The 25,839-nt window shown below is 50.2% G+C and overlaps 1 protein-coding gene across 7 annotated transcripts; it reads right to left on the bottom strand.

The window, feature by feature from the left end:
• Nucleotides 1-3: 3 nt before the first annotated feature.
• Nucleotides 4-25,579, bottom strand: PI4KB (phosphatidylinositol 4-kinase beta). Of its 7 annotated transcripts, XM_054712202.1 has the most exons (14): nt 25,242-25,579; nt 19,405-19,500; nt 17,451-18,387; nt 12,957-13,001; nt 10,345-10,572; nt 9,305-9,532; nt 7,235-7,344; nt 6,329-6,433; nt 5,998-6,121; nt 4,671-4,936; nt 2,194-2,326; nt 1,825-1,945; nt 1,214-1,276; nt 4-843 (listed from the first exon to the last, which is right to left on the bottom strand). In XM_054712202.1, the coding sequence occupies exons 3-14, from the start codon at nt 18,357-18,359 to the stop codon at nt 662-664; spliced, it is 2,514 nt and encodes an 837-aa protein (XP_054568177.1). In that variant the 5' UTR covers nt 18,360-18,387; nt 19,405-19,500; nt 25,242-25,579; the 3' UTR covers nt 4-661. The 7 variants fall into 7 exon arrangements, with proteins under 7 accessions (XP_054568177.1, XP_054568176.1, XP_054568178.1 ...); XM_054712201.1 differs by lacking the exon at nt 19,405-19,500; XM_054712203.1 differs by lacking the exons at nt 12,957-13,001; nt 19,405-19,500.
• Between the last annotated feature and the right edge of the window lie 260 nt (nt 25,580-25,839).

Here is a 25,839-nt window from a genome sequence, read left to right as displayed (position 1 = left end):
ACACATGGCTAACTAAGGACTTTATTTCAAACAAAAATTAAAAAATCGAGAGCTATTTCCCTGGGTGTGGGAAGGGATCAGGGCAAGGAATTCCCTGTGGCTAGGCCCATACCCTCACGTAGGGGAGGGGTTGTGATAACCCTTCCTGGCCTCTGTGATGCGGATCTTGGCAAGGTCAGGGCCCTGTGCCAGAGCCCACCTGCCAAGGGGGGGGCTAGGAGTCAGTCCCCGGGGGGAACAGTCAGGCAGCAGCATGGCCAAAGGCGAACCACAGGATCAAATTGTAAGTACCAAGAACCCATTCTCCCCCCTTCCTGGGACCTAGGACAGATTAAGAAGATGGCCTGTGGAAAGAACCTCTTGGACCCTGGCGAGGAGAAGAAAGGCCCAGTGCCCTCACATCTGTCACCTCTCTTCTCTGGGGGGCAGTGAGTCCTGGAGTCCCTCAGGTGGTAATACTGACACCGCTGGGGGCAGGGAAGCCCCAGCAAGCCTGGACCCCACAGCTGCCTCCCCTGGCAAGCTCTCCAGTCACCACATGATCCTTTGTATTTCTTGCCTTCCATTTCCCATGGGTGGGTGGGTGGGGTTTCCTGGCTTGGGGTTTCTCCCAGGGAGGGTCCCCTGAATGCCCCACCATGCTGGGGCCTGAGAGAGGGTGTCACATGATGCCGTTGGTGAGGTACTGGAAGCCATCGTAGAGCTTGGTGGTGATGGACCGCATGCTGCCGTCCACCATCTGCTCCACCAGCAGCTGCAGTTGCTCCTCGGTCATGCTCATGTGGAACCTCTCCTTGAGGTTGCGGATGGTGCTGGAGCCGTGGAAGCAAGGGAGCTGAGAACCTGGGGAGGCAGGGATGGCAGAGGCTCATGGACGGAAAGGAGGGAGGACCAGTGGTAACAGCCCAGCAAGACCTTAGAAAGACCCCTGAGTATGTGGATGCAGTTCTGCTCGCGCACCGCGCAGAGAACAGAGAATGGCGGGAGGCCGTCTTGCACCCATCCTCATGCCATGCTCCAAAACCCCTCTATAGGTGAGGGCATGAGGGTAGAGGAGGGCAGGGGGCCAACACCACATCTCCCCCAGTAATAGCTGAGGGAGCCGAGTCTTAGGACCCAGAGGGAAGGCTGGGAGAAGGTCCTGGGTAATGGGCCCTGAGCTGGGCACTTATCTGGTCTGCAGGGCTCTGCCTATGCTACGTCTGACACTCACAGATGACCTGGGCCACTGTCGTCATGGGGCCAGACAGGGGTGCTCCTGAGCAACGGCGGCAACCTGTGGGGTGGGGGTGGGGATGGGGAGGAGGAGGAGACTGGCAGCTCAGAATGGGTGTATACTGCACCCCTAAGGAGTGGGGTTAGGACAAGGGCCCAGAGGGCTGGGAGAGGAGGGACAAGACTAGATGATGGCAGTGAGGACAGGACAGTGAGTGGATAGGTGACAGCTGAGGAACTTCTCAGCTCAGAGCAGGAGGGATGAGTATCGGGACAAGGAAGGGGCCTGAGGACGGGGCGATGGGAGGCCAAAGCCCAGTGGGGAGGAAAGTGGGGACTGGAACACCTGAGCTGGTGAAGAGCTGAGTGATGGGAGGAGGACCAAAAGGCTGGAGATGAGACCGTTCTCTCTCTCGCCGAGAGGAGGTAATTTCTGGGGCCTCCGCCCATCTCTCCCCTAGCTCTGTCAGGAGGCATGTCCCGAAGGAGAAACAGGGCACTGGGTCAGAGCTGGGAACCCCTGCCCACCTGGTGTCGAGGGAGAATGTACTTCCTAGAAATTCCATGCTGGGCACAGCCCTGTCCCCACCTGCCTCTCCCCAGCCCCACCTTGCTGCATGATCTCCACGATCTGCACCACCTTGTCCATGTGTTTCCGAGCAGCAATCAGCCCCTGCAGCATCAACATCTTGTAGTAATTGAACATGTCACCATCCAGGCCGCCCATGACCTGTGGGGAGGAGGAAGTTGTGAGTATAAGGGCTCAGCGTACCCCCAGCCAGAACTCCCACCTCAGGGCAAACATGCCAAACCCCACTACTTCCCAACTCTCAGCAGGCAGGAAGCCTCGGACAACCAGCCTCACCCTGACTTACTGCCATTTCTGTTCTGTTTGTCCGTAATTTGGGGGGAGCCCACTAGCTCCCCCTCCCATGACAGAGAAAGAACACAGTGAGGCACCTCTCCTTCCTGACTCACGTCCACAAACTCTGTGGTCAGCTTAAAGGCTGACGTCTCAAAGCCCAGGTTTCGGGGAGAGCTGGACAGGATGAAACCGAAGTCAATGTGGATGATGTGGCCCTCTGCGTCCAAAAGGATGTTCCCATTGTGTCTGAGGAGGGCAAAGGAGAGGAAGGCAGTGTCAGTCAGTGTGAGGTGGCAGCCTCAAGCTGAAACACTGGCCACATGACACCGGGCAGGGAAGTCCCTGCCATGTTTCCTGTAACTCAGTCCAACCTCCTATGACCTAAAGCTACCACAGAAACTGGAAATCAGGAACGTAAACTGCTAACAAAGGCTGTGGGGTCTGAAATCGCTTTTATTGACAACTTCATAGTTTAGGTTGTGATTCTATCACCCAAACTGATCCCAACCTAGGAAACCCAGAAGAAGGGAAGAAAGCCTCTGAGGCTCCCCCAGCTGTCACAGAGGCCACGCAGTTGGCTCAGGCCTCAGTCAGAACTTATGTACTTGCATTTTCTGTGAGCCCCACCAGAAGGGAGTGGCAGGCTGGGAGGAGTTTAAGTGTAAAATAATGTGGGGGCTTCAAGGGTGAGTTCTAACTATCTGGTAAGTCACCCCAATAAGAAATGCCAGGCTGCAATGACCAAGGCCAGCTGCAGGAAGAGGAGAGTTAAAGACGAGTCCAGGTCTGTGACCCTAGACATGAATAACCAGGAGGAGGAACAACGAACATGCAAAGCCTGTGAGGCCTGGCCCATTCAGGATAACCAGCCTCAGTGTCAACAGAGGCTTTGTTAGGCTGAGCGCTCCAGGTCTGAGGCTACCTTCTCCGCGGTTGGTCTGAGTGGCCAAAAGAGGGACAGAAAGAGAGCCAGTCCCACCCGAGTCCCCTCTACTCTGGGAAGCACTACGGTTCCACCTCTCCTTCCCGGGGAGGAAACAGGCCCCGAGAGGTCTGCAGCAGCGAGGGAGGCTCATTCTGAGGCAGCGCAAGACCCTAACCTGCATCTGCTGCGGGGCCCGGGGCAGTGTTGCCAGTTCTTCCCACGGGCTGATTCCTTCAGGGCTTGACTACATCTATTCTTTTTTGAGTTATTATTAAAGGTTTCTCAGCTGCCTGTTCCCTTCTCCTCTCCCCCCTTTTTAAAGGATGAACTCTGACCTTCCAAATACCTTCCTGAAGGAAAGCCACAGACCTGACCAGCACCTGCTTCCCTGCCCCCATTTACTCAAACCTGTGGCTCAGTTCTAGGCTGTGCCCTCGATTCAAAACCCTGACTGTTTAGGGACAGTCTAAAGCTTGTAAACAAATTCCTTATAAACAATTACATGTTCCTTCAGCCCTCAAATGCAAAGCCTCCACTGGGGTCATTTGTAGGGCTGACCAGATGGAATGAGCGCAGGTTCTGAAAGCTCTCTGACCGCCAGTCCCCTCATAGGAAACACCTGTCTGAGCGTTTCCAGCTGGTTTCCATAAAAGCATGTCAGGCCACAGCAGGCACTTACCAGTAATAGATGCTAGACTTCTGACAAGCTTCTCTGTTGGCTAGATCCTAAAGTGCCACCGTGTCCTGGGAGCTCTGAAAGCTCGGCCATTGTATTTCTGCCTTCCCAGGGCAGCTGCCCTATGCCCGTGAGAGGTGCAACTCACAGGAGCATTCAGGATACTGACCCTGAGTCACGTCTGGGTGGAATTATTTTTGTACGCTATGTTGTTCACCTATATGCGAAGCTGGGCCTCATAACGGTCACGTGATATTGGAAAAGACAGCTCTGGGGAAAGCAATAAATACTTAAAACATTTTGAAAATTGTATGTTGGAATAAAAGATTTCAGGGTTGGGAGTTTCAACTCTGTCTCCTCCATGCCTCTCGTATCTTCTCCTTTCTGCTCTCAGTCACTACCACCTCCCTCAGGTCAGGACTCATTACCTCCTGCTTTGTTGCTTAAAGGCCTAACTATAACCACCCTCACTCAGTGCCACGGGGTGCACTCACTAAACAAAGACCGGTCCTGTCATTCCTCACCTGCAAAGTACAACCCCTCAGCCTCACTGAGCAGGTGCTTCTAGTCTGGCCTCTGCTCACCTGTCTGACATCGCTGCCTACTATTCTGCCAGGCAGCAGAGCCCAAACTTTTCTTAAAATGTTTATTTTTTGTTATTCGTTGCTCACACTGACTTGTTCCTCTGGAACTCTGTGTCCTTCCGCCACAGCTTCCTCTACCCTCATTCTCCTTCATTCTTAAAAGCCTGCTTGTTCAAACCCTTGCTTCTCCCCATAAATCCTTCATATCTCGCTCCTTTACCCTAGTACTTGTCAGTCTGTCTCTCTGGCTTAATGGCACGTGAACATGTCTGTCCCTGCTTAAAACATGTTGTTTGTCTCATCTTTTACATCTTGGCAGTGGAAAGTGGTGGTGAGTATACAAGAACTACACATGAAGGGAGAGATAGCCCTGGACAAAAGGATGAGGGTCAGGAATTTACCTACCTGTCCTTGACTTGCAGCAGGTAGCAGACCAAGCAGTAGCCAGCGCAACTTTGCACGAAATTGCGCTGGGCACTGAGGAATGCCTCAGTGGTGTAACTGCCATGCTCCTGAAGGAAGTAATCGAGCAAGGAGAGCTGTGACTGTTTCTTCACCTGGTGGATGGACACAGCGTTGACCACTGGTTCAATCATGCCACTGTCAGCCGAAATCACAAGAATCTTGTATGGCTTGATCCACAGCGGCACTCGCTCCTGTTCCCAAATGGACTGTGAGGAGACACAGGACCATCATCTTTCATTCAAATTGGGGGAGGAGGCGAAACGCCCCGATCCCTAACCTTGGACGGTTCCCAGCCCTGGTGGCCTTGGATTCTAGTCCATCAAGTGAGTAAAACCCATGAGGACCAAGGAGTTTTAAAGAAAACCCAGGCTCTGACCAGACACAGGGAGGTGTATGGGAAAAGGCATCTTATAGGCAGATAGTCCCGAGAAGGCAGAGAGAACAGGGCACCACACAAGCAGCGAGAGTGGGAGCTATTGATTCAAATTCAAGGAACAGGGAAAAGGACTCAGGTCCACAGAAAGCTCCTCTAGAAAATGAAAATATCTGTGTTAAGATCTGGACTAAACAGGTGAAGCTGCTGGCAGGCGACCAACCCAGAGGCTCCGGGGACTGACGTCTCAGCACACTGCAACCCACTTACGAAGACCAGATGGGAGTTTTTATCTATTTATTTTATTGAATTTATTGGTTAATAAAATTATGTAGGTTTTCTCCAAAAAAATTCCTTGTCTTCAGTGGGTTTTACTCACTTGATGGACTAGAATCTAAGGCCACCAAGGCTAGGACATTGGTTTATGAAATTATAGGTTTCAGGTGTACAATTCCATAATATATCTACTGCATATTGTACTGTGTATTCACCACCCAAGGTCAAGTCTCCTTCCATCATAATTTATCCCCATTTTAACCTCTTCTATCTCCGCCCATCCCTCTTTCTCTCTGGTAATCACCATACTATTGCCTGTGTCTATAAGCTTTTCATATGGGAGTTTTTGACTGAAGGACAAAGCCAGCAGCCTGAAGTTCGAGAATCAGAGCGGGTGCAAATCACAAAAGGGCCACAAGAGGTTGCTGTGGAGCTGTTTTGTGGCTGTACTTGCAGGGGAAGTACAATAGGGAAGAAGCACCAGCTTTAGTTTAATCTACATCCAGTGTAGACCTGGGCAGGAAGCTGTCCTCAGTAGATTCCCTTTGAACAATCTGTGTGGTCCCCTCAGGTGGGCTGCAGTGAACTGAGTCCCTTCCTTCTCCCTCCCTGTCTTACCTGCAGCTGTTTCAACACCTGGAAGGCCAGCAGCTCTTGCCGAAGATCATCCCCGCACTTGACAATGACTGACAAGAGCCGCCAATTGGGGAGATGGCCATAGGGGGAGCCCTCTCTGATCCGCCTGCATAGAGAGAAGCAAAAGGTGATGACAGAGACAGAGCTTCTACAAAAAATGCAAATTCAACTCCCCACAAGGCAAGGACTGGGACTGCCTGGAGCATGATGGATTTGCGGGGAGCCCAGTGGACACTGGGATGGTGCAGTGAGTTCCTGCAGTTGTCTCCAAGCTTTGAGAGGTCTAGAGACACCCGCCTCCCACCCAACTCACCGCACTTTCTCCTGCCAGGGCTCTTTGAGAGCAACTGCAGAAGGGTCTTCTGGGTCTCGTTTGAAGGCTGTGGGGGTGTGAGCCAGCTGCTCCGAAAGGCGCCGTCTAGCAGGAAGAAATGGTATCATTTGCTTGGAGGAGTTACCCCAGAGCCTCATGTCCCTGTCTGCGGCAGCACTGCCTGCACTGTTTCCTTGATTCTAGGCACAGAGAGAAACCTGGGCTGAGAGACTCGTGGAAGGAAACATGCAACTGATACCTTTTTGCTAACCGGATGGTTTGGAATCATGATAAAATGATGATCACCAGGCCCTCCCATTCCTCTACCAAGATTCTGGTTCAGAACAGCTGTGGCTCCAGCATCTGCATTTTCAACAAGATCTCTCTCCCGATTCTGACATGTGAATCCTTGCACCCACTCTGAGAACGCTGCTCTAATTCCTCCCTCTGCTGCTTTCATCCCTTTGGAGTCCTTTTGACATTTAATTTCCTTTTTTAAAAAAAATGCATTTTATTGATTTTTTTTACAGAGAGGAAGGGAGAGGGATAGCGTTAGAAACATCGATGAGAGAGAAACATCGATCAGCTGCCTCCTGCACACTCCCCACTGGGTATGTGCCCACAACCAAGGTACATGCCCTTGACCAGAATCGAACCTGGGACCTTTCAGTCTGCAGGCTGACGCTCTATCCACTGAGCCAAACCCGTTAGGGCAACATTTAATTTCTTTCTGTAGTAACCTAGTAATTTCCCCACCTGCCCCTTCACTGCCTCAAGTTTGGTGGCCTCAGGACAAGGACAGAGTAAAAAAAGAGGAAAGGGAAAGACATAGGCTGACGGAAGAGGAGAGACAGGCAGAGCCTTAAAGAGGGATGAAAAACGAGAGGCAGTGTGGTCTGGCCATACCGGATGTCCCCTGCTGCAATGAACACAGGCTCCTTGCTCTCCTGGCTGGTGATGCTGTCCACAGAGAACTGGGAGATGTTGTCACAGCTGTTGGTGTGCACTTCAGGGAGCTGGGGAGAGCAGGGGATGGCAGGTCAGAAGCGCTCGGCACAGGTCTCGCTTCTTTCACCTCCTCCACAGATCACCTTGAGAGTTTTCTATCTGCAGATTATGATCATCCCTCTCTTCCTAAGTCTGCTCCAAACACCCTCCCCTGGTTACATACCATCCTGATCACTGGGACCCCAAACTGCCGAGGCACTCACATAGGCCCTACAGTGGTGTTTCTCAAAGTGGGAACTACCTCTATCAGAAACACCTGGTATGCTACTAAAACCATATGGAACCATCAATCTGGATTAGAATTACTGGGAATGGATCTGGAAGTCTGAACTTTTTTTTTTTAACCCTTACTCAAGGACCTGCTCAGAGAGAGGGACAGGGAGAGAAAGAGTGTAGCATTGATGTGAGAGAGAAACATCGATTCCGTATGTGTTCCGATTAGGGATTGAACCCACAACCCAGGTATGTGCCCTGACTGGAAATTGAACCCGCAACCATTATTGTGTACAGGACGATGCTCCAACCAACTTGAGCCACTCCAGCCGGGCTGGAAGTCTGAATTTTTAACAAGTTCTCTAGAAGACTCCCAGCACACTCAAGTTTGCAAACCACTGCCATGACCATCACAGAAAGCAGACCTTTCAGTCATTTTTTTAAAAAATTCATTTCAGAGAGAGGAAGGGAGAGGGAGAGGGATAGAAACATCAGTGATGAGAGAAAATCATCAATCTGAATTGCCCCTATTGGGGATCAAGCCCATAACCCTACCCCTACTGGGAACCGAATTGTGACCTCCTAGTTCACGGGTCGATGCTCAACCACTGAGTCACACCGGCCAGGCAGAACTTTCAGGCTTACACTGAGCTCCCACGGCTAGGGATGCATTTACTATTTTCCCTTAAGGTCCAGAACAGACTCTCCAGACTAGGGTCCATGACCATTTCTTCAATCTGATCTCCCCTTCTCTCTCTAACTATCAAGTCCCTTCTCTTCTTTTCCCTTTGTACCAGAGCATTTCTCCTCAACTCCATCATCACTTACTGTACACTGCCTTGTTGTATATCTTAAATGTCTGTGTCCAATCTCCCCAACTGGACTGTAAGCTCAAGGACAGTCTGTCTTTCCCCAAAGTTGTGTCACAGCCCTACATCAAATCCTCCCCTGGCTCCGTACAATCCCAGAATAAAGTTTAAGTTTCTTCCCACAGCGTATAGGCCCATGCGGGCCTCTCCAGCCTCATTTGTCACCACTTCACACATCATACAAAATTTCTTTCAGGTCCTAAGACGAGCCACGCTCTCTTGTCTTCCAGTCATTGCACGTGCTATCCCCTCTGCCTGAATAGGTAATTCAAACCCATCTTTAGGCCTCAGCTGAGATATTACTTCCTTGAGGAAATCTTTTGGGGTGTGTCCAACCCCAAGTCTGGAGTAAGTGCTACCCCCACTATCAAGTGCTCTCATAATTCCCCATCCTCTCCAGCATAACCTGGGTCACACCACACTACAACTACCTGCTGGCTAGTCCTCTACTCTCTCCTGTTAGGTCAGAAGCTCCTTGCAGGCAGGGGCCAGGTCTTGTTCACTAACACACAGCATTCAGGCACAAAGAAGGCCCTCCATAAATAGTTCTTCAGTGAATGAACAAATGTTAATTTACCATTTTCTGCTTTTCTAAAACAAGTTTATATAGCAGGTGTTCAATAAATATTTTGATTAAATTTCTCTTTCCTCAGCTTAGAAGTTCCTCCTTCCATTTAACCTAAATTCCTGCTGGAAAATGAGCTCTACCTGAATCTACTCCAGACTAGAGCTGTTCAGAGCTTTCCCCTTTCATACCCAACACTACCTGCCCCTCTCATTTGTGCGTTGCCTCAGCCTGCCTCAGGGTGTTGTCTTGTCTCCAATACACCAGCAGCTCCTGGAGAATAGGTGTTGTTGCCAGTATTACCTCTGTGAGTTCCCTCACCTCCACCTGCAGCTCGCCTATGTCGTCCACGGACCAGGCCTCATCATCGTTGTCATAGTTGGGCACAGTACTAAAGCTGCCTGCCCGCTGCTCATGGGTGATGCCGCATTCGGGCAGGTTCTCTACGGACCGTGTGCTCCGGATTCGGTTCTCCGGGATCCGGGCAGGGACATTGGTGGTGTCAAAGTTTTCACATTCAAGGACTTCCACATAGATCAGGTAGGGAGCCTGGGGGAAAGTGAGAACAGTATTTGCAATTCACCTGCACCACTGTCCCCCAAATCGCAACTCTATTAACACAGTTGTTCCTGCTGCCTGCTCCTAGCTTCAACCCGCAATCATCAGTCCCCTGACACTATGAATGCCATATTTAGGGTAGGAACTTGTCCTATGAACACCTATGTAAAGAATTTGGGTGAGAGAGTGCACCCAATCTTCAAAATGGCTCAGCTGAGTTTCAAAATGTGTAGATGATGCAGTTGGGCAAAACCATTCCAAACTATCGGTTACAACCCATCAGAGAGGCGTGGGAGCCTCTCAGGGCTTGTCCTAAAGACAAAAAGACTGGGAGAGAGTGGGCACTGTTTCAAGCAGGGCTCTAACCTTCACTACTTCTAAAAGGAAAATCTGAACCCTGAATACTATTCCAACCAGCAGATAAATTTAGCTAATTCTCTCCAATGTGAATAAGGCATAATCTCTCCTTCTTGCCCACTCTGTTCAGAAAAAGTCTTAGAAACAAAATATTTCTCTATTCCCATGTTGCTATATCTGGAAAGCCAACAAGTTATAGAGGGTTATAGAGAGGTAGAGAGTGACTCTCTCCTGAGACATGGCAAGAGGTGAGCTGGGAAGATCAGGCCTCTGTGGTCCAGAGAAACCAAGCCCAAGAAGGGAACAAGAGGGCCCTCAGAATCACCACCACGAAGTCAAGTTAAGGTGGACACGTGCACATGAACCAGGAAGGAGTCTGGATGCTGGTCGGGCACCTCTAGGCACAGACACAAACCCTGGACAGCCATGGAGTAGAGCCCACCTACCTTGTCCTTGGAGTTGAGGACAACAGCCTGGGTGTGGGGCACGCGGACCACGTGGTGGTCAAAGCCAGCAGTGGGCAGCCAGACTCGGGCAGGGAGCTTATGGTTAAGCAGGGAGAGCTCTGAGATCAGCCGCTGTGTTTTCTGCTCCTTAGTGGGGAGCGTGGCCAACCGCTTGCCGATCGCCATCAAGGACTTGATGAATTCTCTCTCAGGAGCTAGTCTGACAGGCTATAGAAGGTTGGGGTGAAGTAAAAGATGGTAAAGAAACCATAGCAAAAAGTGGCCCTCCCACTCAGTCACTCCTGACCGTGCAGGCCAGGGGTCTGTCTGGAGAACCCCAGGGAAGGAGCTACCTCTCAGCCTAGTAGATTCCACCCACCCCTGGCAAACTGAGCTGGGAACAGGTGAAAGCCAGCACATTCCTTTCCACAAGCTGCTCAGTGGGGTAAAGGAGTGTGGAACCAGGTCTCTGGGATGCACTCCTCTTCTGAACCCGAGTTCCTCAGGAACTGTCCCAAGGCTTCAAGACGGGTGGGGGTTACAGGACTCCAGAGCGAAGAGCTGCTTACACCTAAAGTGCTTCACCCATCTGGAGAATGAGGGTGTCCCTCTCCCCACCTGGATCCCTGGCCGAGCCCCAGCCCACAAGGCTAGGGAGGGGAGCCCCAAGTCAATAGCTCCCCTTTCAAAGGAGGACTCACTCCATTCAAATGACTTTTGTTGCTTTACATGGCATCCCCGCCCACCCCACGATTTCTTACAAGAGGTCAATGCGCATGCAGGGGATGAGAAGAGGATGAGCAGACTCGGGATTAGGGGATGATCAATGCGGAAAGAAAAAGCAGGTGGAGGGAGACTGGTGTGGGCAGGTAGGAGGGGAAAGCAATGGCTCCTTTCACTCCTCAACAATGGCCCTGAAGGCCTGTCTCTTTTCTGTGATTCCTCCTTGGGTCCTCTTCCCCTACTTCTCAGGACGAGGGTCCCCAGATCTGCTCCCTGTTGTGAGCTTGGCTCCTCATGTGGGCACTTCAGTCATTCCCAGAAAGGGCAGTCAGTCTGGGGGGTGAGGTGGGGTGGACTAAGCTAGACATGAAAAGGGGCTCTTTTCCCTAAGTCCTCCTACCGTAAGGGCATTTTATCAAGGTAGCCACCCAGCTCCCCATCCCGTCTCCCCTCAGCTAGATAAGAACAGTATCTCCTCTGTTCACAGAAACAGTATTTCATTCACCAGACTTTTCTCTCCCTCTCTGTGTCTTGCTTAGTTTCCTGATTGAGAATTTCTACCCTCACTCCCTCAGACTGCAAAAAAGAGCTTCTTTCGAAAGCTGGGCAGTACCGGCCCACCTCTGCATGTGTGCAGAGCCAGGTTCAAAGGAACAGCTCATCTCTCAGCCTCTACCCAGCAAGGGGCTGGCTCTGGGGCCCCACAATAATGAAACAGGGTGTCTGGATCAGTCACGAATGCCTTGTGAGGCAGGGTTGAAGAGAGATTCAGGAAGACAATAGAACGAGGCTTCTGTGGTCCCTGGAAATATCCCAGGGGCCTAACAGAGAAAGAGAAAGAAAGGAAGAGAACTCACTTCTTCATTCATTCTGATCCCCTAATCCATCCACTCAGGTGGCAAATGGTCACTGTTCCAAGGATCCTCCACCCCAACCAATTCAGAGTCATTTCAGATTGAAAAAGGCAGAATTCCTTCCCCTCTTCAAATCAGCATTTGGGATGGGGGCCCCTACGTCACATGAGCATGTTTGAAATGTGACCCCAGGCCTCCAAATACAGGCTCTGCCACGTGGGAGGAGATAGGAATCATGATTGAAAGGGGATCAGCACAGAACAGAGAAAACTGATTGGGTAGACAAATCAAAAATAAAATGTAAAAAAAATAAAAAAATCAATCATCCAAACTCCCAGAGGGTCCAGCATTTCCTCTCACGTCTCTGCCCAGCAACAAGGTCCAAGACCCTGTAGGACCGGAAGGTCAGGAGTTATTCCAGAGGCAACAAGAAAGGAGAATAATGATTAAGGAACATCCTGCAGGGAGCTGGGAAAGGGAAGAACTCAGACCTGGGAGAAATGTGGTTGAAGCTAAAAAGAAAAAAAGACTGTGGGGAGATAAAACTTTCCTTCAGACCAAATCCTGTTTGCTTTTGGAATCAGCTCACCCAGCACAGGGCCTAGCATTTAGAAAACACTGAATAAATATTTGATGGTCTGATGGCAGAAGCCATGGGGAAAGGGTCCTGGGTGGGAGAAACAGGATCCTGGGGGCTTCTGCCAAGCAGGTGTTGGCATCACTCCAGGGGTAAATTCTACCTCTCCCAGCTGTTGGATCTAGAGACCCAGGAGCTGGGGGCTAAATCACACTGCATCCCAGCTGTCCCTGGGAAAAAGATCGACTGAGTTCCACTGAGCCTGGGCTCAGGGCACTGGCGACAGGCAGGGGACTCCTCCAGGCCTGAGAGGCCTGGGAAGGAGGGGCTGATCTCCCAGGAAGAAAAGGCACCTTTTAACTCCAGCCTTGGCCTGGGGACTTAGAAGACCTGGGGACGGAGAGGAAATGCGGCCATGGGGGGAGCCTGCCACCCAGTCCCAGCCTGGCCCCACTTACGGAACTGAATGAGTTATCAATACTCTCGGTGCTGGAGGAGAGCTCCTGGGAAAGGGCCGAGGGCAAGGGGAGAAGAAAGGGGCAGGGAGGGAGGGGAGAGAGACAAAGGCAAAGAATTTAGGTCCAACTTGGATCATACCTGCTTCTCTTGTGTAGCTCTACCTTTCTGCTTTAATGAAAGAAAGTCAACCCAGAAATGCCGCTTGCCCAGAGTTATGACACTGTGGGAGATGCTGGAAGGCTAGCTCAGACCTGAGGTCAGAGGGTTAAAGAGACAACAGCCTTGGTTTTTTCACTTTCTTCCTTTCTATTCTTGCCTGCAGGAACGTTCTTCTTGGGACAGAACCCTAAAGCTGGGACCCTTAGTGAGGTAACCCTGCTCTCAACCAAACCCTTCTCTGTGGAGGCACCACAGAGGGACTGAATTTAACAAGCTGCATGGCCCCTTACTACCCATATTGGAAACCCTGTGTTCCTCTAGCTTCTTGGAAGCGTCAAGGAGGAAGCAGAAAAGCTAAACTTCCAGTGCCAGGTGTTATGTCCTCTCAAATCAGCCTCATTATCACCTGGGAAGCCTCATCCCAACCTTAAATCATGTGACAAGGGGTATCACAGACCCATGAGCATGAAACCTCTGGGCTAGATGCTGCTGGAGTAAAGGATGAATACCTTTCCTATCTACCAAACCTCCACAGGCTTCCTACCAGGCTATTTCACATGACAACCAATTACAATTTGTTGTTGTAAGTTGGGAGCTAGGTCCTAGCTTACTCCCTCTGAGAAAGCTGAGCAGCTGAGCAGCAGCTGTCCTGGTCCCAGCCTAGGGGGTTTATCTAAACCTTGCCTGTGTCTTACTGGGATCGGTGAGGAAAACAGGGGAAAGGGCCAAGCTCACTCAGTGGCTGTGCTACAGCTCATGCACAGGCCCATCCTGGGTTCTGTGCAACAAGCTCTCCCAAAGCAGGGAGAAGGGCAATATTTGTGCACAAACCTGCAGTTAGGGGAGGGGCCTGGACTTAAGAGACAAAGTCCTGGGAGCTCTCAGGGCAGAAGGGCAGTGGTCACTGAGCTTTTACTCTGCAATTAGCATTTCAAGCATCTACTTAATTCAATTCCGGGGTGTAAGTTCTATGCTGGCTGGAGGTCCTGTAGTCAGGCCATTCCTTGAAGAATCTGGGGAGAGAGGCACTTTGGCACAAGCCAAACACTCCCCAGGCAGGGAGATCTGAGGAGCGAGGACACCAGTCTATTATGACTTAGTGGTTCAACTGCTACCCGTGCACTGGTGGGGGAAGTAACAGCAGGAGGATGCTGGCTCCATGAACAATGATCCAGCTGAGCCTCCCACAGACAGGTCCTGTCTGACTCATTAACAGCCTTGGGGGAGGGGAGGTATATCATGACCGACTCCTCTCTCCTACTCTGTACACTTGAGTCACTCACACTGAGTCAGCTCCAAGGAGAAAAGCTGCGTCCAAGAAGCTGGTATCACACCTTATCGGGCTGGAAGGCCCACTGGGGCTTTCAGTGTGACATGCAGCAGATTTCTCTGTACAAAGGTTGCAGTTCTGGAAAGACAAAGCTGATCCACTAGCGTGTCATTATAGGGCAGGGTGTGGGGTAGGACGTAACTCGGCCCCTCCCTAGGCCAAATGATGTACCATTTGGTTATAAATGGGAAGGGAAACTGCCTAAGCACAGTTCCCTGGCGAGGCTGACAAATACGGTTTTGCAGAGGTGGGCTTTGGGGATGGCAGAGGGGAGAAAGCAGTGCGAGTGCTGACTGTCGGGGAGTGTCAAGGACCCCTCGTTAAAAGGATAGGAGGCTGTGAGATCGGGGCAGAGAAGGGCTCTCGGAGAAGCAGCCTTCTCTGGCCTCACCCTCGAGAGCTCCTCCACTGGTGGCAGGAGCGCAGGTTAAACTCAGACCCTGTGGGGAAAGCAAGGGATGGGAGCAGCCAGGTCTCCTTCTCGAGTCTCTGTTCAGAACTTAGAAAACTACGCGCCCGGTGTTAGTAAGCTGTATACATCTTCCTTATATGTAGGCAACAACTTTTCAAGAGTCAGAAACTCCACCAAAACACTGTTCAGATAGATTCAGTAAAGTTTCAGGATACACAATCAAGAGCCACAAACTAAACAGTGCCCTAGATAATGGGGTCTCCATGCTACCGGGTAAGTTCCTGGAGAGAAGGACAGCATTTTATCTTCCATCCTCCACTGCCTCCAGCACGGGGCTTTACACATTGTACAAGCTCAACAACTATTTGTTGAGTGAATGAATGTTGCATGACAGGAGAGAAGGGGAAGTATTGGTATTTGGGGGACAAAGGTCCTCAAAATGCCAAAGGCACTTGGAGAGACCTCTGTGCTGCAGGTTCCAATGCTTAGACTCCTAGCGATATTCCTGTTTACTCTCTCACTCTCACATTTCCTGAGGAGCTGCAGTGGACTCAGGTGTCTTGTCCTGCCAGCATCAGATAACCTGGAGGCTGGGATGCAGTATCTCCTTCCTCTCCTAGGTCTGGTGTTCCACCATAACGAAGCCAGGCTGGGAAGAATGGCAGCTGGAGAGGCCACACTGAGGATTCAGGCACTCACAAAACACCTGCACCTCAGTGTGCTGCCCATAACCTCACCTGAGCAGGGGTCAGATGCAAGGAAGAGGGACTAAGGATTAGAGGAAGAAAAGCCCTGAGGTTCGCCCTTTCTGATGCTAAGATGAGGACACAACACACAGAGAAAAGGCAAGCCTGACAAGAGGCACCTGGGGTTCACTTCCAAGTGCTCACACTCATACTTCTATAGACTTGACCCAAGAGGAAGAACTCCCAAACCTTTCATGACCCTAGTCTCTCCAGATCTGGATGATTCTTCTTGCTTTGCAACAGCCCCCTTTATGGCCTTGGGCTTCCCTGCCAAGTACAACCAGAAATTAAAATGGTCCTTTTAGTTCTGAGAAAACAGGGGGGCTCTGCCCATGCCTGAATGTGGGAATCGAGATGGCTAAGGCCTCGGCTGTTCTTCCCCAAATGGACTCTGACAGCTGAAAACCAGGAAAGCAGATGCTGAGAAATAACCAAGACAGATCAGCTGAATGATCAGGAGTACCAGCTGTGATGTGAGGTCCAGTCTGACAGGCACTAGTTGAGAGACCTTGGGCAAATCGTCTAGCCTCTCTAAGCCTGTTGACTCAATGGTAAAAAAAAAATATCTGTCTGCTAGGGTGGTTGTGAGGATTAAATGTAAAATACTTCACATGATGCATGTAAGAAGCGCTCAATAAATGTTAGCTCTTTTAGCCTCACTGTTATTAAATGGATCACAATAAAATACTGAATTTCCAGAGAAAGCAAGCTCTATAGTCTCCTTCTCTCCTGTGCTTTCCCTTCCCTAGTCACTCTGACCTCCTTCTTGCTGAAAGAGGTCCCACTGTATCAAAACTGTGGGTGGGTTATGTGCCCCACAAAGGCAGATGCCAACACCATGGCTATATGCATTTTCTAACAACTGCAAATTCCTCATTCTTTTCTCCCTTCTTTTCTGTGCTGGGCTGGTCGCCAGGATGGGAGCTAGGCTGGTGGTGAGTCAGAGGGGGGAACTGGGGAACCACTGTCTGGCTGGGATACCAGGTCACTGACACTTGGTTGTCCATTGGGCAACTTCGCCTGCTGACAATGTGGGAAGGAAGGTGAGTATAACCTACTGATGGGCTTATCTCTTCCCTGCTCTGTATCCTAAATGGCTATCTACAACTACTGCTGTAGCTCAGTCTTCTTTCTAGACACTGGGCATGTCCGTGATTCACTCTATACCAAGATTGCTTCCTTCTTTCCTTGTGCTCCTCCTAAATGATTTGGGAAAGATCAACCAACATCCCTTCCCCTAAGAAAAGACAGGTAGCAGGCAGGCTGCAGATGCCTCAGTGATAAAGAATGAACCTTACCCTTATGAAAACAAAAAGCAGGGTCTTCAGGGAGTGAGGGAGGGATTATGAAGAGGAGTGGTCAGGAGAATGAGGCTGAGGTTCTTTCTGAGGTTCTATTTAATATCTCCCCTTCCCAGCACACACAAAATTCACACACATAGTCCCTTCTCCTCCCCATGGTTGCTGCTCTGAGAGGTTCTGGTAGATATCCCAGGTCTCAAGTCAGGGTGGGGAGGGTCTCTGCCACAGTTCCCAGTAAGTAAGGAGTTAATGGAAAGGCAGTGCCGTTCAGTAAAAACACCATTGGACACAGTCAGGTGTACCAGCCTTGCTTTTAGCTCTATGACCTGAGACAAGTCACTTTATCTCTCTGGGTCTCTGAGTTCTTCCTTTGTAAAATGAGGTAGCTGGGATACATGAATTCTAAGGTTTGTTTCCATTCTGACATTCCATGCTTTTATCAGTGAAATGAAACAGATGGAAGGAAAGAAAAGGACAGAGTGACCCTATGTCAGACATCCTGTCTCCATGCCACCTTGCCCCTCTGTCCCTCCCAGGGATTTTACCTCATCCTCATTCTCCACTTTGGGGTTGCTGGCTGTTCGTTTCAGGTTGCTGCTGAGACTTATACTGGCGGTGGCATCTGACTTAGAGCGCTGGTGAGTCCTTTTAGAGGGAGACAGCCCTGTGTCAGGGGCTGGGCTCAAGGAGGGCAGCTCCCTCTTTCGGTGAGCTGGCTTCAGCTCATCTGAGAGGATCAGCTTCCGTAGCTTGGTCCCACGGGAGTGTCGTTGAGTGGAAATGTGCATGTCTGAAGAGTAGGCCCCGAGCAACAGGGCACACTGTAGGGAAAAGTTAATGCTCTGGCGGCATCGGTGGACTATGTAGGGCTTGATGGCGTCACCTACGTCCTCATCCATGTGGATGTACATGTTAAGCAACTGAGGCAGATAGAAGTCCACGTCCTCATTGCGAAAGCAGAAGAGCCGATTGCCGATGTAGGCTTGTACTCCAGGCTCCTTGGAGTTATACAGGTATGAAATGGCCATGGAGATGTCAAATAGTTTGGACTCAAACAGCCTCAGCAGCCAAGACTGTTTGGCTGAGTTGTTCTGCCGCCGCCTTCTTGCTCCCTTGGCTGTGCCCGAGGCCACAGTGACCCCCATCTCATCTTCCTCCTCTCGTATCTGGGCAGGAGGATCGTCCAGGCAGCGGATCTCACTGTCCACACCATCCCCATTGACCACCTCCAGCGGAGTGCCTCTGCTAGAGACGGCCACGCCGCCGTGCAAAAGCTTGACCTTCTCTAGCACCTCCTGGCAGGCCTTTTGGGCCACTTCGGGGTCAATCACTGATAGCTCCCCGACCCCCTCCGTGATGACGCTTAGCAAGGAGCCCCCATTATTCCCTGATGGACCAGGCGTGGGCTCAGAAGCTGGCTTCAGGGGCGCAGGTTCCACTACCGTGTCTCCCATGGCCACAGCCAGACTTCGAGCTTCCAAGCTACAGGAGGGAGGAGGGAGAAAGGAACAGAAAGGGAGATACATACACATAGAGGTTAGTGGTGCCATCCTCAGGTCTTCCCTTTGCCATGAACCTTCCCAGGACTCCTTCAAAAACAGATGAAGCGCCATCTCCCGCCAAGAAGCTTTCCCTGACCACCTCCCCTCTGATCACCGCTTTCCCCTTCATTCCTTCTGAATTTAGTTACTCAGCTTGGGCTCTGTTCCTAACTTGTATTTGCAAAATGTTGCTTTATATGTGTTATGTTTATACAGGGTTACAAATTCTTCAGCTAGACTGAAAAGCAATTCTGGTCTTATTCCCTTGTCCCTATTCTATCTTTGTGCTCTTCCCATGTCTCCTTTAAAATGCCCGCCATAACCTTTTTCTTTTCCTCTTTAAACTGTATTTCCTTCCTCATTAACACTCCATACACAGGTTCTGAGTATCTCACCTTTATTTAATATTAAAGTCTTGATGTATTTTTCTAGTTAGTGATACATTTTTACCTTCCCTTTTAGAATCAAAGTTCCCATGGAATAAGGGCGAGCAATACCAAGCCAAGCTTCATTTGGAAATAAATTCCTCTAAAACAACTATCAACCACCCTGCTGAAGTTGTGCCATGTGTCTAACTTCATGATGTCATTTCCTCTTTCTCCAGTGCTGTGGCAGCTAAAGTATAGTGGAAAGAGTCCTGAACTTGGGGTCAAATAGGCTGGAGTTAAAAATTCTGCCATTATGAAATGTATAAACTTATGCAAGTCATGTGGCTTCTGAGTTTCAGTTTCCTCGACTGCAAAAATGAGAAAAACATAGGTTTTTATACCTCACTATTGCCACACAGAATAAATAACTTCACGCACGTAAAAAGATCGAGCATAGTCTCTGGCATAAAGCAGCACTCAGTAAATGCTAGTTGAATCCTAATTACTGAAAAGCTTAGTAAACTGTGTGTGTACCTGTGTGCGTGCACACGCATATACTGTTTATTATAAGGGAAGTGAATTACAGTTACCTTGTTTGAAAATCTTCCAAAACATTTATGACAGCCCTCTGCTATCCCAACACTACTTTCCCCATTATCATACACACACTCCAAGAATTGGAGGGGCTGTGGGAGAAAAAAAAAAAAAAAAGGAAAAGAAATTAGGCTGGAACTCATGGGTCTAGAACATCTAAAGAACAGGGGGAACAGGAATTACACAACCAGGAATCCCTCTCTGGAGGGCGTCTTGGGAGGAATTTCAGTGAGAACACTGCTGACAAAAGCCATTGCCTTCCTAAAGTGATTCCCCAGAGCCTCACCAAATCCAGATCAGGAGAATCAGTGCAGAACAGAAAGAAATTTCAAAGTAAGGACCGGGAGAGGCACACAATGTCAGATCAACCCAGCTCAAGAGTATGACTGTAGTCAGCTCAGAGGCGTCCTCACAAAAATGCAGACAGAGTGAATCTAAAACATGCTCAAGGATGTGAGCAACAGAAAGGCACAGGCTGCTGTAGAGCTGGAGTGCAGGTAATTTCCAACTAACAGTGGCCTCACCTTTGACCCTAGTGAACCTGGGTGCATATACTTTGTGGAGGTGGAAGGAGGCTCCAGATACAGATGCACTAGTCACTCTGGAAAGCCCCATTTTCCACCGTCCCTTCTTACACCTCTAACATGTTGAGTCCAGGTTACTTTCATCTGCCCAATGTTCTGTAGTCTAGCTCCCTGTCTCCCAGCAGTCAGCATTAAAATCTTGCAGGAAGGCAGAGGGAACTCTTCTGTTCTCAGAGATCACCAAAAAAGGCTACTTCAGTTTATCTTTCTCCCAACTCCGTCAAGTAAGACGTTCACTCCCGAATTTAATATCCCGATGCAGTTTGAGTTTGTCATTGGTAAAAAAAGGTGGCAACTCTTTCACTATACTCTCTCCCCAAATTATGCAGTGCCTTCTGAGCAGTAGAACCAGCGTGGCTGCCTGCATGGATCTGTCTCTACTCGCAACTACGGGTTACACAGGAATAAGAAGAAGAAAGCTTTAATCATCCCCTGCCACACCTCTATAGGGCACTCTGCACCAGAAGGTCATTCTAATTCAACCGGGACCACTACCTTTTAGGTCTACTTAGAAACCCTCATGACAGCTTCAATCGTTTCACGCAAACAACCCTTTTTCTTCTCAATCTCCCTATGCTTGGCACATCTTTCCCATTTTCTCTACTCTAGAGACTTTCAAGTCACCAACACCTCGTAAGGCCCACTTTTCAAAACTTCCAAGAAAAATGAAGTTAAGACCTTCTCCCACATACAGCGTCTCAGATCTCACCAGGAAATGCAGTGGTTGTCTGCTCCCATTGATCACAGTGGGGATTATTACTGGCACCAGTAAAAGAGGTAAGGATAACATTTCTTTCACCCTGGGACTCAGCTAGGAATCCCCTCTGACAGTATTCAGGGGACTTTCCCACTGAACAGAAACCCCATTTGGCAGCCGTTACTCCCCAAGGAACCAGACGATGTCAAGAGGTGCAGGAAAATCAGACTTCTCTCCTGTAGACGCAGCTCTGCCACTGGAAACTGCCCAGCTGGGCCTCCCTCCTGGCCTCTCTGAGCCTGCATCTGAAGCAAACAGGGGGGAAGGAAGTACTGAGGGGAATGTAGGTTGTTTTTGTTAAATTTAGACAATAAAAAATAGGAAAGGTATTCTCTAAAATCTAAATCCAGATATGGTCCTCAATATCAATTCGTATTGAGGACCATATCTGGATTTAGATTCATTCACTTTCAAATGCAAAGAAAAAATAGCACTGATAAGGAACCATTCTGAAGTGAAAGGACTAGAAAGTGAAAGGAAAAAGGAAGAAACAGGTCCTGCAATCAGCACCCTTCTTACAAGCCAGAGAGTAAGTAAAAACTGAGAGAAGACAATCAAATGCCTCCCAGGGCTCTCCATGACATGCAGACGAATGCGGCTCCACATGTTGCACTAGGTGCCCGATGTGGCCTTCCAATGAGACTGGAAGGGAATCGAAGGGGCCTCCCTTACCCCAGCCAAGCAGCTGGCTTCTAGGAAAGGGGAGCGAACGGCCTGGGTTCCACAGCTGTGTCTGGGCAATGTCGGGAATCCTCATCTGAGCGCCAGGGGGGTTTTCAGAGCAGAGCAGCTGTAGAGGGCAGAGGGGCTACAGGCATGTGTTCTGTGTGATTGAGCGTTTAAGTAAATGTCTCCAGAGGACTCTGGGGTGAGGGAATGTTATCACTTAACTTGGCTTTCCACTTCTCTTCACCGCAAAAGATTCTATGCAAACAACCCTCCATTGGCCTCCTTTAAAGGATTTACTGAACTGGTCTCTGCTAGGACAGGATGGTAAAGAGCCCTGAATCCGTCCTCTCACCCTGTTCATCACCATTCCCTTCTTCAAATATTTTTCCATGGGCTAAATAATTATGAATTGGTTCAGAACAATCCCCATGTTTTTATATGTTCCTGTATTTTCACAGAATGGCCTTTAAAAGATCATCTGATTTCGTGCTCTGTCTCCAAAGAGAAGGTGAGATCAACTTTCCTCCTCCTTTGAGATGGATCATATGAATTGGAAAAAGGGAAAGCGGAGCCAGTATCTTCATCCCACAAGATGGGTCGTTGAGAGAGACTTAAAGTTAATGGAGCCCAGCCGGTGTGGCTCAGTAGTTGAGCAACAACCTCTTTCTCTCTCTCTCTCTCCCCTCCTCCCTTCCTCTCTCTCTAAAATCATTAAAAACATTTTTAAAAAAGTTAATGGGAAAGAGGGAGCACCTGATATCTTGCTCCCCAGTGTATGTCATCAGTTTGGCTCAAACTCATAAACATTCTTTAAAAATTGTTAATGGAAAAGAAAAGGAGGTTCAAATATGTTATTTAAGGTTTCCTTAATAATGAAATAAAAGTAACATAATCACTTCCTTAAGTGAAAATGACATAATCATGTAGACAAGAGGCATAAATCCTAGAGCTTAATCCTCTTTGTAACAACTAATAAATCCAGAAATAGAGACACAAGCATTTTATCTGAAGTTCTGGCAATAACCTTCAGAAGTCAACACTGAGCTAATGAAGAGGTTACTTCTAAAGGAGTAGGAGAAGAGATGAATGGAAAGTCCTGCTGCTTTTCATCATAAACCCTTAGGTACCATTGGATTTGTTACCAAGAACACATATACCTTTTATGATGATTTTTTAAAAAGCTGCTCTTCAAGAGAGACTCCACATCACTCGAGGCTACCTGTTCTCCTGTTGAGAAGTTCCTTCTCATGCTTTAAGGTCTAATTCACACCTTGCTTTGAGGAGGTCTCAGCTCATCTTTCCCCCTTGACCTCAATGATAGAGATGGAGATTGAGTACTACTTTTTCCTTGTAGAAACAAAGGGCCAAGCAGTCAAGCAGGCTCAAGCCCTAATAGGAACCAGGTAAATGGTTACCCAAAGCCCCAAGGGGGGTTGGCATCCGGAGAGAGGGCATTCTCAAGCTACCAGCAGGAGGGCAGTGGTCTCAGGATAGTTGAGTCAATATTGAATCAGGCTGAGAACTCTCTGCAGTGCCACGGAGCTAGTCTAAGCAGATTCCAGCCAGACAGCCCAAGCCAGCTCTGGGAGCCTCTGCTGAAACAGACGACAAAGAAAGCAACCTGTACACTCACCTCTCTCTGAACTGATCCTCCCTGCTGCAAGCCCCAAATGGGCTTGGACTAGGTTCTCTCTTATCTCATGCCAATGACTGAAAGGTTCCTCCCAAAGTTCTTCCCCAAATCAAAGAATCTCAATTTGCTGCTTTGGATGGTGTTCAGCAAATATGTTCTCATGCAGTGTGAACCCAGCTCTGAGAAGCAGGAAAACCAAGGAAATACGATTTCTCTTCGGAAGTGCTTCCAAGGAGTAAAGCTGCTCCTAAAAAAGGGAGGTGATGAGCAGGCTGCACTCTGGCTAATGAGGAAAGACAAGGGAGGAGTGGGATGAGGTTGTGTGATTACTTTCAAACAGGCCTAGAGCCGGAAGATGAATGGAACTTCACGCGTCCTCTTTGCTATCGCAGGCCGAGAGACATGGCACGCAAGGGGGCAACTAGTTCCCTAAGTCCCAACTCACTCCAATTCTCTTCTCCAGCTAGCTTCCTCAAAGGTCTTGGCCGCAAACATCCTTTCCACCTATGGAATCTGGAGTTATGGATCAAGTACAAGAGGACGAGCTCAGCAACTATTGCAGTGGCGGGGGGAGGGGGGAACGGGGATGGGAGGGCAAGGTAGACGGAAGGAGCAGGCCTGGAGCTTGTCTTTCAAACAGATTTACTCCCATGGTTGTAGACTAGACCAAGGAAAATTCTCCAGACAACTCAACCATTACTCATAACTTTTGTCTGAGAAACCCAGAATGCTTTGTAAAAAAAAATAAACTGAGTCTACCCCCTACCCCCAACCCATATCCTGCTATTAGCCTATCACTGCCCTGATGCCTATAGAGTGGGCCACTTTCCCAAAAATGTCACTCTAGAGGTCAAGTAGGAAGTCACGTGAACCCCGAAGTCCTGGTTTTGAATGGACGCGTTCTTCCCCTTGTTCCTGGGCTCCTTTGCCCAGTTACCCCCCAGCCCCATGCCAGCCTTCAGCTCTTGTGGAATAAACCAAAACGACTCCAGTAAACCAGACAGTAAACTGATTCCTTTGGAATCTGGGCAGGGGGTGGGAGGTCATTCTACACTTTGATCCCTTTAAGACAAGGCTAAAATTATATAATTTAAAAAAAATCCCCCCCTCTCCCCCCAAACAACTTCATTCAGTTTCCCGGCAGGACTGTTCATCCCTCCTAGAGGCTGATCCTGAGCAGTCAACAAAGTGTAATCGGACAGGGGCTTCTTCAAACCGTGCTCCCTCCTCCAGAAACGCCCGGGAGACAGCTGAGGCTGCCCCTCCTCCCAACACATTTTCTTCTCGGTTCCAGGTTTAGCTGATCCTGAAATAAGTGGTTTGCGGCGGTAAAAGAGCATGACCCAGAACCCAGAAAGACCACAGGAAAACCAGAGCCAGGTGTCACGAGGGTCAGCAAAGCCCCGCCGCTCAGGGGAAGAAGGTGTCCGAGTTGGAGATCCTGGACGGGAAGAGGGGCAGGAAGAGAGCTGCCAAGGCTGGAGTACTGAGGAGGGGGCAAGGGAAGCTGGAGAGAGTTACCGGAATCCTAAAACACCAGAGAAGGGTAAGGATCACGGTTAAAGCCTAATTCAGAGGATGGTGTGGGAATGAGGGTGAGACCCCCTGCGGACAGGGACACAGGCAGCTCCCGGGAGCCCGGAGCTGGGTGGTGGGCGGTGCGGTAATGGAACCTGAAGAAGCGAGGAAGAGGGGGGGCCACAGCCTTCAGCGCAGGGAAAGGGGGACCCGGGGCGGGGGCTGCACAGAGGCATCTGTGGGAAGGGGCAAAGGACGAAAAGGGATAAAGGCGGAGGCCCGGGGAGAGGTTCGGGGCAGGAGCACAGGCTGGGAGGACAGACCAACAAGGAGGGACATTACAAGAGGCGTCCGAGGTGAGAGGAGTCCACGACTGGAGAGACAACATAATTCGGGAAAGGCGGCGGGGATAGGAGGGAGGGAGGGAGGGGGGAACCCCCGGGACAGAGGGAGGAGCTAAACAGAAGAGGAAGCCAAAAGGCAGAGAAGTACCCCAGGCTTGGCTGGAAAAGGGGGAGAAGGAACCCGGGGTGCAGCTGCCACCGGAGGGCAGTTTTGTAGTCGAACCTACGTGTGGGGGCGGGGGAAGGCTGTGCGGGACGGGGGTGGCGGGGGGGAGAGGAACCCCCACAACACAGGGCAAGGAGGGCTCACGGAGTAGGAGTCGCTTACCTCCGGGGGACCCCCGCGGAGGGGGTGCGGGCGGTCGGGGTCGGGCTGCCGACACCGCCGCCTCAGCAGCAGCGGCCGCTCCTGGGTTCCATTGGCCGCCTGCGCTTCCCTGACAGCGGCCGCGGCGGCTGCACCAGGCCCCGGCGGCGGGGCTGCCCTCGGCGCCGCCTGAGGGGGCCTTCGCGCTGCCTCAAGTTCGGCCGGGCTACACAAGCTCCTCTTCCTCCCTCCGCACAACCGAGATCCCCCCCCAAAAAAATATCCCCAGTAGGGCTTGATTCTTCTAAACCCAAGCCCTTTTCCTCGGGATAGGCTTTCCTGCTTCTCCGACGCTCAGGCCCCCCTACCATCCCATAGTAATCTAAGGAGTCCAGTGAGCTGCCTGAAACACGCCTGTTCAGAAATAGGAAAGGGGGCGGGGAACAGATGTTTGGAAGCGGGAGGGGGCGGGGAAGAGGTCAAGGGGCGGGGCCTACGGGTGGAAGGAGCGGCCAGTCTTTGGGAGGCGGACCTAAAAGGTGGAGTTTGGGAGGCTAAGGAAGCCGAAAGGGAAGTGAATTTTCCTGAATCAGGGGCTGGGGCTCCCGGCGTTGAGTGG

The sequence above is a fragment of the Eptesicus fuscus genome, chromosome 22 (assembly GCF_027574615.1).
Source record: "Eptesicus fuscus isolate TK198812 chromosome 22, DD_ASM_mEF_20220401, whole genome shotgun sequence".
In the NCBI taxonomy this organism is placed as follows: domain Eukaryota; kingdom Metazoa; phylum Chordata; class Mammalia; order Chiroptera; family Vespertilionidae; genus Eptesicus; species Eptesicus fuscus.
Note: the sequence above shows the minus strand (reverse complement) of the source record. Positions and strands in the feature narration are given on the sequence as shown.